The sequence below is a fragment of the Acomys russatus genome, chromosome 12, assembly GCF_903995435.1.
Source record: "Acomys russatus chromosome 12, mAcoRus1.1, whole genome shotgun sequence".
In the NCBI taxonomy this organism is placed as follows: Eukaryota; Metazoa; Chordata; class Mammalia; order Rodentia; family Muridae; genus Acomys; species Acomys russatus.
In genome coordinates this window covers 36,867,235-36,880,744 of record NC_067148.1, presented here as the reverse complement: position 1 = coordinate 36,880,744, position 13,510 = coordinate 36,867,235, and the positions used below count along the sequence as shown (strand labels likewise).

Genomic DNA, 13,510 nt, shown 5'->3' with positions numbered 1-13,510 from the left:
AACACGGATACAGCAAACCAGGTAGAGGGGACCAAGAAATACCTCAGTTTGCTCAGGTGGAACCAACAAGGTAAGGAAATATAAGAAAATAAAGTGTGGTAGTGGCACACACTTTTAATCCTATAACTTGGGAGGCAGAAGAAGGTGACTCTCCATGACACGTGACTAACATAAAGCCAGATTGATTTGGATAAACTTAAATCTATTTAATCTCCTGTTCTTCCTAAGAATAAATGATATTCCTTCATGATGTTTCTCAAGACTTTTTCCCCTCCCTTAAATTCCCAATTATTTCTGGCCCTTGCTGCTGCTTCTAGGATTTCTTGTCTCTGAGTGGGTAAAGAAGAGGGTAAAATGGGGAGAGTGTGGGGTCTTTCTCTTGTGCAGATTCACTAGCTGACTGGCAAATGAAGGCTCACCCACCTCCTCCATTGCACTGTGGCAGGCTCGGCAACTCCTCTGCTCCATCATCATTCATATGAGATGCTCCAGGACTCTCACCTCCTCCATTGCACTGTGGCAGGCTTGGTACCTCCTCTGCTCCATCATCATTCATATGAGATGCTCCAGGACTCCCACCTCCTCCACTGCACTGTGGCAGGCTCAGCAACTCCTCTGCGCCATCATCATTCATATGAGATGCTCCAGGACCTCCACCTCCTCCATTGCACTGTGGCAGGCTCAGCAACTCCTCTGCTCCATCATCATTCATATGAGATGCTCCAGGACCTCCACCTCCTCCATTGCACTGTGGCAGGCTTGGTACCTCCTCTGCTCCATCATCATTCATATGAGATGCTCCAGGACTCCCACCTCCTCTGTCGCACTGTGGAAGGCTCAGTACCTCCTCTGCTTCATCATCATTCATATGAGATGCTCCAGGACTCCCACCTCCTCCATCGCACTGTGGCAGGCTCGGCACCTCCTCTGCTCCATCATCATCCATATGAGATGCTCCAGGACTCCCACCTCCTCCATTGCACTGTGGCAGGCTCGGCACCTCTTCTGCTCCATCATCATTCATATGAGATGCTCCAGGACTCCCATCTCCTCCATTGCACTGTGGCAGGCTTGGCACCTCTTCTGCTCCATCATCATTCATACGAGATGCTCCAGGACCTCCACCTCCTCCATTGCACTGTGGCAGGCTCAGCAACTCCTCTGCTCCATCATCATTCATACGAGATGCTCCAGGACCTCCACCTCCTCCATCGCACTGTGGCAGGCTCGGCACCTCCTCTGCTCCATCATCATCCATATGAGATGCTCCAGGACTCCCACCTCCTCCATTGCACTGTGGCAGGCTTGGCACCTCTTCTGCTCCATCATCATTCATATGAGATGCTCCAGGACCCCCACCTCCTCCATCGCACTGTGGCAGGCTCAGCATCTCCTCTGCTCTGTCATCATTCATTTGAGATGCTCCAGGATTACAAGATGCTGAAGAGAAACAAAAACACAATAAACCATGTGGAGGGGACAAGAAATACCCCCAAATTGCTCAGGTAGAACGAGGAAGTTAAAGGAATATGAGAAAATAAGAACGCAAGAAATCAAAATGGCGACATTCACTGTGTGACACAAATATGAAGAAGAGCAAGGCTTTCACACTCTTTTCCCATTTAATTACAACTTCAGGACGAATAAAGAAGCCACATATTCTACCCATAAAGGCCGAGTTATTTCAAAGAATCACAAATATTTCTCCCTGTTTCCCACAAAAAAAAAACAAAGGATCAAAGGAGAATCAGGGAAGCAAAGTAACTAAGAAAGCTTTACACAAACTTCGTCTTTTGGAGGACAGGAAGTGAGAACCTTCAGGGAGGAAAGGACTCCATTCTTATGGCAACAGAAGCTGTTGAACTAAGTGGGAGAGGAAGGTGTGCCTACTGTGTGGCTGAGTATCTCGCTGAGTTGGAGGGAAGGAGCAAGGCTGAATGACGAAAGGCATCGAAGACTAAGGGCTGTTTCTGTAGTCTTAAGGTGAAACAAGAGATTTGATTTGGGGGTTGGGAAAGATGATCCCGTGGTTAAGAGTATGTGCTGCTCTTCCAGGGAACCCAGGTGTGATTCCCAGCAGCCCATGCCAGCTCACAACTGTCTGCAATTCCAGTTCCAGGGGATCTGACACCATGTTCTGACCTCTTTGGACACCAGTCAAGTATGGGGTGCATGCGCGCACACGTGGGTGTGCTTGCGTGTGTGTGTGGGTGTGTGTGTAACACTCATACGTATAAAGTAAAATAAATTAAAATAAGTGACAGAGAGAGAGACAGAGAGAGAGACAGAGAGACAGAGAGACAGAGAGAGAGAGAGAGAGAGAGAGAGAGAGGGAGATCTGATCTTGTTTTACTGTTTGAAAAGTAAAAATGGACAGAGGTGACATGTGGAAGACTGCTTTACATTAGAAAAGGGCAGTCAGTAACAACCCTGCCAGAATGGAGAAACAGTGTCCCATGTGGAGATAGAGGCATCAGCCAAGGAGGCAGGTCCTCTGATAAGACAGGCATTATGTGTAACTTTGTAAGCGTCTCATACTGAAGATCCTGGAAAGCGTCCAGATGGAGAAGTGTTTGGGAGAGATACATGAACATGTTCAAGCCTGCAGGTAAGGAAGCTGGCAGAGAATCTGGAACCAGATAATAAAAGCCCGAGAGAGACAAATTGCCCCTGGACGTTGTCCAATGTCACTTTGAAAGCTGCAGACACCACAGCCTGCAAACTCACAGCTGATGTATTCACCTTAGGCCAGAAGTTGATTTGGCTGGTAATTCAGTCCCTCCAATATCTCAAACTGTTTCTTCTCTTCTCTGAAGATAATTTTTGCTCTCAATATATTAAATTTTTATTGTTGTTACTATTACTGTTGCTGTTGTTGTTATATTTATGTTGGCATGGGAGAGTGCCTCATATACCATGATGCATTTGTGTATGTCAGAAGACAAATTACAGGAATCAGCTCCCTTCTTTCTATGTGAGTTCCAAGGATCAAACCTGGGTCCTCAGGAAATGCCATTTACCTGGTCTCCTATTGGGTTTTAATTCGTTCTCCTTCCCCCGCCCCCTCTGTTTAAGGTTGATGAATCTCTTTCACTACTAGCATCCCCTCTTCATACAATTTTCTTCACATTTTAAACTCTACACCTTGTTTTATAATTGAGATTAGCTCTTTTTTTTTTCTCCACCATTGTGTTCATTTCCTTACTCAATCTGTTCTTTTGTTAGCTTGCTGTTTCTGATTTTTTTTCCCCTCAAAGTTGAACCTAAACATTTAGATTTATATAAACCGAAGTCTGCTTAATCTCTGGCTCCTGCCTCTGATCTTCCTTTTCATTACTTAGTACCCTGGTAACTACCCAGAAGCCCCTCCACCGGGAGACTCTCTCTTCTTCCCTTCTTCTCTCTCAGCGTGTACAGCAACCACAAGCTGGAAAAAAAAGTGTGTGTGTGTGTGTGTGTGTGTGTATGTGTGTGTGTGTGTGTGTGTGTGTGTGTGTTAGGAATTATCAGCAGAGAGTAATAAAGACAGGAAAATAGTATAAGTGAGGTAATGTGTAATCTTAAAACATACCTTCCCTATCAACTGCTGACAGTCTGGGCCTCTTTTCAGCATCTCTTCCATTCATCCTCTCAAAAGTCCTATGATTGTCTAATGCTGAGGAAAAACATGATGACGACAAAAATCAGACAGTGACCGGGCAGAGACCTCCAAGCACTCTTACAGAGTTGTGGTGCTCAGCGCACAGGTGAATGACTTCACCTCATCTGAAATACTTAGTAAAGGAATTCTAACCCACTAACATGGCTACTCTGGCAAGGGATCATATCCAAAGACCTCTAGGTCTGTATGAACTAGCTGACATGCAGACATCCCCTGGATTATAGTACATTCTTGCTGGAATAAGAACACACCCTTAGTACACATCTTTAATCCCAAACAATGAAGGTAAAGTTAGTTTGTAGAAGGAAGCAGCCAAGCTTGAAAATGATGTCTAATTGAGAGGCAGACAAAGTAACAAACCATAGAAAGATTTGACAGAATGAGTCAGAGATAGGCTACACCCAATTCCTGGCGACATGGACCATGTGTGTGCTTCCTACATCTCCCCTGTGCTGGTCACACCATAGTTCCCTCAGTAAAGTATATATCAACCATCAATGAGTGGCTGAATGAGTGAATGAAATTGGCTTGCATTCCCCAAAGGAGGAGAGAGCTATAGTTACCATTTTGGAAGAAGTTTTGTAGAATCTCCTCTAAGTCCGGGTAGGCCTTCAGATGAGCTTTGCTGAATATCACTTTCAGAAGCTGCCAGCTAAACTTCTTCTGTACGTCACTGAGGATGTCATACACCACTCTCTCCACTGGTTCCTGTTTCTCACACCTTTCTTCACAATCCTTAAAAATATTCAATGCATAATTATGTCATGATGGATTTATGCATTATAAGAGAGGCTTAGATTGGTTCAAACACTGTGTTGTTGTAAAATGTCTGAGTTTTGCATATGCCAAGGGGATTTCTTACATGTCCTCTCTGTACTAACAGACCCCCGCTTCCCTGAAATCAGCTCTGATGTTGACACACAGATGACAGGAAGGAGTAATCACGTGATGTGTCTGTAAGAGTCAGGCCAAGATGCTCTACTGTGGCACTAACAGGCCATGAGAAGCTGTCCTGGGGACCGGACAGGAACTCCCCCAAGGACTGACCTGGTTTGAAGGGCTCAAGGCAACCAAGGGATCATCCCAGTTAAAGGGCAAAGAAAATGCATCAAGAAGAGAAAGTCTTTGTCATCCCAGGGGACTCTGTCACTGAGGTTTATACATTCTGGGGCCTCGGCGGTGCCTGAAGAGCAGGGAACAATTTGGAGAGAGAAGCAAGCACCACTCTCAGTTCTATTCTCATGGGCCCCAAATGTCTGTGGCTTTTAAACCTCTCAGGCTGTGGGATTTGGAATAAGTAGGCTTTGTAACGAAGTGCTGCTTGGACGTGTCCACTCGCATTCTAGTCTCTGTTGTTACACTGCTACAAGTGAACCTGGGATGCTCTGTACTTTAAAGACCCACATTTCCCGCCCTTCCACTGTCACCATGTACCTCAGCCTCAGTTACTGCAGAGGTGGATGTGACTAGTTCCCGCCATGCTTGCTTCTCTGGTCATCTGCCTTACAAGAAGTACCGTTCTTTCCTCCCTGGAGGCCCATCAGCCTGGTGGCCGCCCCCAGAGGTACAGCATGAGGCAGGCTTACTGTCAGGACTAAGTCACTCTCCTCACTCACCTGAAACTTCTCCTCAGAGATGATGCAACGATCTCGGAGGCTCATAAGGAAAGGAAATGGCTTGGTGATGGCACTTGCGATTTCCACCTTATTTTCTCTGAAGTGATTGACCACGAGCTGATAGTCAGCTGACTCTTCTTCATTATGGTCCTCCGTGATTGTCCTAAGGGTTAGAGTCCATGTAGAAGCAGAAAGTGGTTTACAATGGCTGAGTAATTTCTGACATGAAAAATGGTCCACTAAAAAGAAAAAAGTTAAAGTGAAATTGAAACTTAAAACATCTAAAAAAACAAAAACAAAAAAAACCGATGCATGTTGTGATGCTTTGGGTTTCGTTTGTTTGAGACAGGGTATCGTCTATAAACATAGCTTGCCAGGAACCTGATTTGTAGATAAGGCTATCCCCAAGCAGAGATTTCACCTGCCTCTGCCTCCTGTGTGCTGGGCTTCCAGTCATGCTCCACCATGCCCAACACGGTGGCCAGTTTTAACTGTCAACCTGACACAATCTGTAATCTTCTGAGACTGTGTGAGGCTTACTAAAGGAATGTCTGGATTAGGATGGGTATGGGTGTGTCTGTCTGTCCTCATTATGCCCACTGTGGGCAGCATCAGTCCCTAGGTAGGGCATCCTGGACAGCATTACGTGCAGGGACAAGCTGAGCGCTGACAGGCACACCTGCGTTCATTTCTCCCTACTATTGACTCCAGATACGGCCAGCTACTTCAAGCTCCTGCCTAGACTTCTCTGCAAGGATGGCCTGTAACCTGGACCTGTGAGCTAATAAGTTCTTTCTCCCCCAAGTGGCTTTGTGTCCGGGTATGTTATCACAGCAACAGAAATGAAACTGGAATACAACCTATAGACTTCTGGGGGTATGGGGGGAGCGGGGAGGGGAAAGGCAGACCCTCTTCTTCCAGGTCTGAGAAAATGTTCTACCCAACATATGCGCTGCGCGGCTCACCCATTGGTCCACATGCTTTCTTCTCTCCTCCTTGTTCCCCACATCCTTGTAGTGATGAGGAGTGGGCTCTTTAACAGCTCAGAGCCAGCACTTATTATCCATGCTGTCCCCTGCAATAGTGCCTGACAGTGCCGGTGGCCACTGCTCCCTGCTCAGAGTCCTAGGAGAGCATCCTCTGGCAAAGAAAGGCCCAGAAGCCCAATGAAACATAGAGTTGTTTGTTCATGTTATTGAGTCCATTCTGGCTGACAAATGGAAACAAATTATCATGTATAGTACAATGACAGAAGCAAGAAATCAACTGGGCATGGTACAAGTGCCTGTCACCATGGCATCCTATAAGCTGAAGCAGGGCCATTCATGGCTTATACAGTGATTTCTTTTCCTCTTAATTTTACCCAGTATTAGTACTGTTATGGTATTAGCACATGAAGAGGTCAGAGGACAACTTTGTGGAGTTGATTCTCTCTTTTCACTCTTCTGGGCATCAGACTTGGGTTGCCTGGCTCGCTCGGTGAGCATCTTTACCCACTGAGGTATATTGTTGGCCCTTACCTAGTGACGTCATAGCTGGCCTGGGCTATAAAGCAAGACCCTGCCTCAAAAAATGAAGAAAGAAATCAATACCAGCAAATTTCTACTTGAAAAAAAATGTTAGGCAGGCTGGCGAGAAAATTCAGTGGGCGAAAGTGCTTGCCCTCTTGTATAAGGACCTGAGTCCAATCCTGGGACCCACAGGGCAGAAGGGGAGAACCAACTCCTGCAAGAGGGGGAGGGGATGAGTGAAAAGATGGAATGTATGCATGAGGATGCATACAGAGACCAATTATTTCATATGATGACTTAAATTAGAAATTAAAAATAAAACTAAATAAAATAAATCAGGACACATCTTTGCTTTTTGGCTATTTTTAAAGTTTATGGTGTTTTTGAAATTTTCATACATGACTACTGTATTTACATTATTCCTCCTGCTCCCCCTTTTCTCTCACTTCCTCCCATGCCTTCGTCTTTATTTATTGTTATATGTACATACATACATATACATACATATACACATGCATGCATGCATACATACATACATAAAGACAATCTTTTTTCTTTCTTCCTTTTTTGTTTGTTTGTTTGTTTTTGTTTTTGTTTTTGGAGACAGGGTTTCTCTGTGTATCCTTGGCTGTTTTGGACTCGATGTGTAGACCAGGCTGGCCTTGAACTCACAGAGATCCGCTGCCTCTGCCTCTCAGAGTGCTGGGATTACAGGCGTGCGCCACCACGCCTGGCTATATAAAGACAATCTGCTGAATTCATTTAGTGTTACTCCTTTGCATACCTGTTTAGGACTGACCCTTAGAAACAGGATGATCTAACAGAAGATTCGTTCCTGGAGAATACTGGTTGGTTTTCCCATTCTTGGCAGCCATTAACTACCTATAGCTCTTCGTCTAGGGGTGGAGCCTCATGGGATTTCCCCCATCCACACCAGCACATCAACTGATGCTGCCGTTGCAGGGAGTTTTTGTTTGTTTGTTTGTTTGTTTGTTTGTTTGTTTTAAGCACTTAAAATGCCAATACCTAAATGCTAACTAGTCTGAGGAACCTTGACACTGCTCAAGACTTTCAGATGTCACCAAAGACAAACTATTCTCAGAACAATGCTGAAATGCCATTGCCCTTTATCTCTTTCCTCCTCCCAAGAGTGTTCAGTGGGTTTGCAGATGCCCATGGGCTGCAGTGTCACAGCAGATTGAACACAGGGGTACAGGGAGGGGTCTTCTGACTTTGAGTGAGCAGGAGAGTAAAGGCATTTGCAAGAAGGTAAAGCAGGATTGCATCTTGTTTATTCTTATTTCTTAAAATATTGTTATTTTCCATAAGAATGTGTCACTTGAAATAGTGATTAATTTATTGCTACTACTTTTAATGGATAAACATTCTAAATGTCTGAAGCTTTAATTTATAATTAATGGTAACTCTCGTTAGATTTAACTGGAAAACTAGCTTTTGGGGTTCTCCATAATTTTTTAAGAAAAAAGGATGTGGTTATGCACAGCTTTAATCACAGCATCTAGGAGGCAGAGGCAAGAGGATCTCCATGAATTCAAGGCCAGCCTGGCCTACATAGTGAATTCCAGGCTAGTCAGAGATACACAACAAACAAACACAAAAAATATCAAAGTTATCTGATAATAAAAAACTTGAGAAGCATTTTGTTTTTAAAAGAGTCTATGCCATGCATGGTGGTGCATGCCTTTAATCCCAGCCCTCAGGAGGCAGAGGCAGACAGATTGCTGTGAGTTTGAGGCCAGCCTGGTCTACAAAGCAAGTCCAGGACAGCCAGGGCTAACACAGAGAGACCCTGGTCTTGAAAAACCAAAAATAAATAAATAAGTAAATAAATAAATGAGCCTATACTCCAATGTAATAATATAACTAAGCTATAAAATTTTTATCTTAAATTTTATCTTAATTTTTATCTTAAACTTAAGGGCTGTGTGTGTGTGTGTGTGTGTGTGTGTGTGTTCATGTGTATGTGCCTGGGTGTGGGGGCAGGGGAGTCCAGTTGCTCTTCACCCTATTTTTTGAGGCAGGGTCCCTCACTGAACCTGAATGGCATTAATTCAGCCATTGGTCTCCTTTCCCCTGATTCTGGCGTTAACACACACACACCACTGCATCCTGCTTTTATGTGGGTCCTGAGGGTCTGAACTCAGCTCCTCATAAGAGAACTCAAGTGAAAACTGGAGTTAGAATTGAATTGCTTCAGAGAGTACATTCAAATAGCTCAGTTTTACATTTGTTCTTTCGGCCCAACTAGACAAATGTAGCAAATTAGTCAGACATCTAAAAGTGGCAAGATGTGAAAACCAAACTATGAATGCCAAAAAATAATGAGCTGGGGGGGGAGGTGAGGGGTGGGGGACACGCTGTTTAGCAAAAATGGAGACATACGATACGAAAGTTTCTCCAAAAAGATTATCAAGAGGATCTCCAGAACTAATCCCCAGTACTGCAAAAGAAAGAGAGAGAGAGAGAGAATAATTGATAAAGGAAGTCATGAAAAAAAGTCATAAAATGCTTGACTAAAAACAAAAAGGCATAAAAAGAAAGGAAGGACAACAAGAAAAATAAAATGAAACTATTTACAAACAGGGTAGGTGTTGCTCTGTGTTCATCAGACTAAACGTGAATGGTCCAGTTATAACAATTTAAAAACAGTACGGGGAATGAGAGAAGGAGAGCTGACTCTGCCTCCTGTCGACAGCCACGTTGTGTGCCCAGGGCAGTGCTGGAGAGCTTGGTCTGGTGATGTGGATGAGGCAGAGCCAGCCAGCAGACTAGTTCATCTACCACCCAGGCCAGATCCAGAAGTGGGAGTTGGCCCACCCCAAAAATCTATATCATCTGCAAATGGTTGTCCTCTGACTCAGCATACACACATGCACTTGCACACACACAATAAAGGAACGTAATTTAGAAAATAAAAAAATGAAAGTATAGGAGTAGACTGGCAAAAGTATGGCCCTTTCTCCTGCACTAAAAAGCCCTGAAGTTTAATACATACATACATACATACATACATACATTTGAAACACCAAAACAGTGCCTTGGGGAAAGTGTATAGCATTAACTGTATGTGTCAGAAGATAAGAGGGGCCAATATGAGCAATCTTCTGAGGAATCGGGAAAATAAGAGGAGCAACTTCATCCCAATGAACTAAAGATGTGATAAAAATCGAAGTAGAAACCCATAAAATTAAAATAAGTAAGCATTATATTCACCCCAAAAACTACTCCTTTGGAAAGACCAATAAAGTTATTAAATTTCTAGTCAGGCTAACAAAGAAGAAACAGACACAAGCCATGATGAACTCCACGGACATTAAAGGAAAGCAAAGGCTAATATGGCCATCCTATACCTGTAGATCTGATAGCTGCCACAGCAAAAAATGACCAAATGCCTTCAAAGACAGAAAGTAAGAGAAGTCTCACTCTGAGAGACAGATCATCTGAAATCGAGCCTGTACGTAATTAACCTTCCTCTCCCAACAGAGACAGCAGGCTGTTGGCATCACTGGTGGATCTAACCAAGTTTCACAGGAGAAATTCTGCTTTCTTAGGACCCCTGCAGGACCAGAAGTAGCCTTGACTGAGGCCCTTTTGGAGGACAATGAGCTCCACACACTTTTGTCTTTTTTTTTTTTTTTTCTATTTTTAACTTACATATACATGTGTCTGCCTCAGTGTGTGTTTCCTGCTTGTAAGTGCAGTGCCTGTGGAAGGCAGAGGAGGGTGTGTGAGCTCCTGGAGTTGGAGGAAGACAGTTGTGTGAACTCATAACCACTGGGCCATCTCTCCAGTCCTGTCGTGTGTGTGTGTGTGTGTGTGTGTGTGTGTGTGTGTGTGTGTGTAAGATCCTGCTCTAATCAGCTAGGTAACCAGCACAGAATAAAAAAGGTTACAGCAACACCCACTCGCAACGTGCTCAGCTCTCATTCTTCCTCCATTGGAGTGATCAAACTCTTAGACTGGCCTAAGCGGGACAGGTGGGCTCAGAGCAGAGAGTCCTCAACGCAGACTGGGGAAAGATCCTCAATGGGCAGATCGGATTTGAACTTCTTCTAAGCGATCATTCTTTGGACAGGCTTGTGTTTTGACAGTGATGATTAGGGAGAGATGAGAGGTCAGAAGTCACAATGAACCAGCCACTCCTATGGGAGCTCCCAGAAGTCCACACAGTGGCAACCCAGCTCTGCGACAGGAACAAGGAAGTGTGGTGGGGTGAGTTGGGGTGACATAGGACTCTTCAACAGCTAGCCTACAGCAGCGAAAGCTGCTTTTCCTGGTTCTTCATATCCTAATGATCTCATCATCTCAAATACATATGGACCATGGGCCCAGCCTGGGCAGGCCCCAGTCGTTCATAGAAACACCGATCTTAGCAGAAAGGAGGGACAGAGGGAAGTGGACTTACCTTTTTCTGAGCCCATTGTCTCCTCCTGCCATTCCCCCACTCAGCTCCAGGGCCCCTGAAGTCAGCTCAGGGTCGACTGAACCCTGTCTGAGCCTCTAGGGAGCCCAGAGAGAACTCCTTCACGGCCCTCTAAAGAGAAGAAAAAGGAAAGTGAAACTGCCTGCCCATGACGTGGAGCCTGCACTCACAGTCTCTGCCTCAGAGGGGAGGGACTAAGAAAGACCAAGTCCCAGAAACCTAGAACCCCTGCTGCTCTCCAAAGAAAGAAGATGGAAGGGCCTGTTTCAGTTAAGGGCTCTGGGCTGTCTGAGGCCAGCTGGCTAAGGAGCACCTTAGCTGGGGTGGTGCCTGGAAGGAGAAGGGATAGTAGGTTGTGTTCTCTCTCTCTCTCTCTCTCTCTCTCTCTCTCTCTCTCTCTCTCTCTCTCTCTCTCTCTCTCTCTCTCTCTCTCTCAGACCTGTGGCTGTCCTGCCACCCTGATGGAGCAGAACTAGAGGAGCCGGACCTGGTATTTGAGCACCAGAGTAGAAAAAGTCCGAAGCTGTGGCCTCCTAAAGTGATTGGAGCTTTTGAAGGTAAGAGACCTCCCCCCACCACCACACCCACACACCTCCCCAACCAAGGGCAAGTACAGAGACTCCAGGCAGAGAGCAGCTCGCGTAGCTGTGCCCTTGACAGCTCAGGCAACAAACGGCTTCAGCCATTTCACCAGGGTCTTGAGATCAAGAAGCATCTGTGGGAATAAATGAGAAGTGATTACCGCTAAGGCTATAGCTGCTCACGGGCAGCACAGTTCTGAAGGATGGGTGCACTACGTATATTCTCCCAACTTTCTCACCTGCAGCTAATCCTCGTTCTGTAAGTGGGAAGACTAGTTTGAAGTGGAAAGGTAAAGAAACAGGAGGAAAGATGAATGACAAACAAACAAACAAACAGATGACTGGAAATGCAGGCAAAACACGGAGTCAAACACAAGGTGGATGGGCTGAGGACCTGTGCAGGGTTCACGGCTCAGACCTCTGCTAAAGAGGAACAAATCCCAGACCTGCAGCAACAGGTCCCACAAGTACAATGATGAGCAAATGAAATCATACACCAAAAAGTACGCTGTACACATTTTCATTTATATGACATTTTCACACAGACCAAACTTAGCTGTGTAACGTCCAATCTGTGGTTATGTGGGGCTGGAGCCCAGGAGGGGGTTTTCTGCCAACAACAGGAAGGAGGGATTTCAGGAAGAGGGGGGAATGGCCTGTGTGTTCATTGTGGCATGATTATATTTGGTAAAATTCACCAGATTATTTTGTTTTTGTTTTTCGAGGCAGGATTTCTCTGTAGCCGTGGCTGTCCTAGGCTCCCTTTGTAGACCAGACTGGCCTCAAATCACAGCGATCCACCTGCCTCTGCCTCGCTGAGTGCTGGGATTACAGGCATGTGCCATCATGCCTGGCCAAAATCATCACTTTAGATGAATGCATTTTACATATCTATAAAACTGTGCATATATTTTTTTCACTTGGTGTGAATTCCCAGGTGAGGTTTCACCAGGATTACTGTACGCTTGAGTATGTATGGTTTAGAATAAAAATTTTCAACCTTATTTACATCTGTCTGATGTAATAATTTTTTCTGTTCTAAAAGTTTTTTTCGGGGGGGGGGTGGTATTTCCTGGTATAGTTATGTTAAGGGCTAAAGGAAGTCCTTGCTGCCATATTTCTAAGACGCCCAGGGAATGTGTGCCAGATTTAGTGGCGTTCCTTCAGAAGATAGTGTCACATTTTCATAAAAGTGTCCCCTCCCCATTAGCATGGTGTTTTCTATGTCTTATAGTGTTGCATCAGGGTGTGTTGGGGCATCGTGCTGGCAACTACTACTACTGCTACACACACACACACACACACACACACACACACACACACACAGACACACACATGCATGCACGCATGCGCGCACACACGCGCGCGCGCGCGCGCACACACGCATGCAGGCGCACACCAGCGTTAACTGGACTTGCCTTGTTCCTTTCCTTCTTGTGACAATCTGGCCCAAGCCTGATAGTTGGCTATGAATGCTACTGTTGGTGTCTCCAAAGGAAGTTACAGAGGGACTTTCTCCTCTCTGGGCTGCTCTTGGTTCAAATGTAAAGCCCCAGAGGCCTTGTAGGTGTCCTAGGTGGGAGATCTTGTGAGTCAAGTACATTTGGGAAATATTAGACAGAGTTACACTGAACTCTCAGTTGAGGACCTCTCAGAGGCTCCAGTTCAGGCTCCTTAGGGAACTTTAAAGGGGTGTG

General features: G+C 45.2%; 1 protein-coding gene across 1 annotated transcript in view; it reads right to left on the bottom strand.

Moving 5' to 3' along the window:
* LOC127196065 (nuclear body protein SP140-like) overlaps positions 1–11,246 on the bottom strand; it is a 49,501-nt gene extending 38,255 nt beyond the window's left edge. Inside the window, exons 1-5 of the mRNA XM_051153657.1 lie at positions 11,215–11,246; positions 5,278–5,440; positions 4,225–4,396; positions 3,572–3,655; positions 420–486 (exon numbers count right to left, since the gene is read on the bottom strand). Coding sequence (XP_051009614.1) covers positions 420–486; positions 3,572–3,655; positions 4,225–4,396; positions 5,278–5,440; positions 11,215–11,246 — 518 coding nt within the window. The remainder of the gene's footprint in view (positions 1–419; positions 487–3,571; positions 3,656–4,224; positions 4,397–5,277; positions 5,441–11,214) is intronic.
* Positions 11,247–13,510: the final 2,264 nt, after the last annotated feature.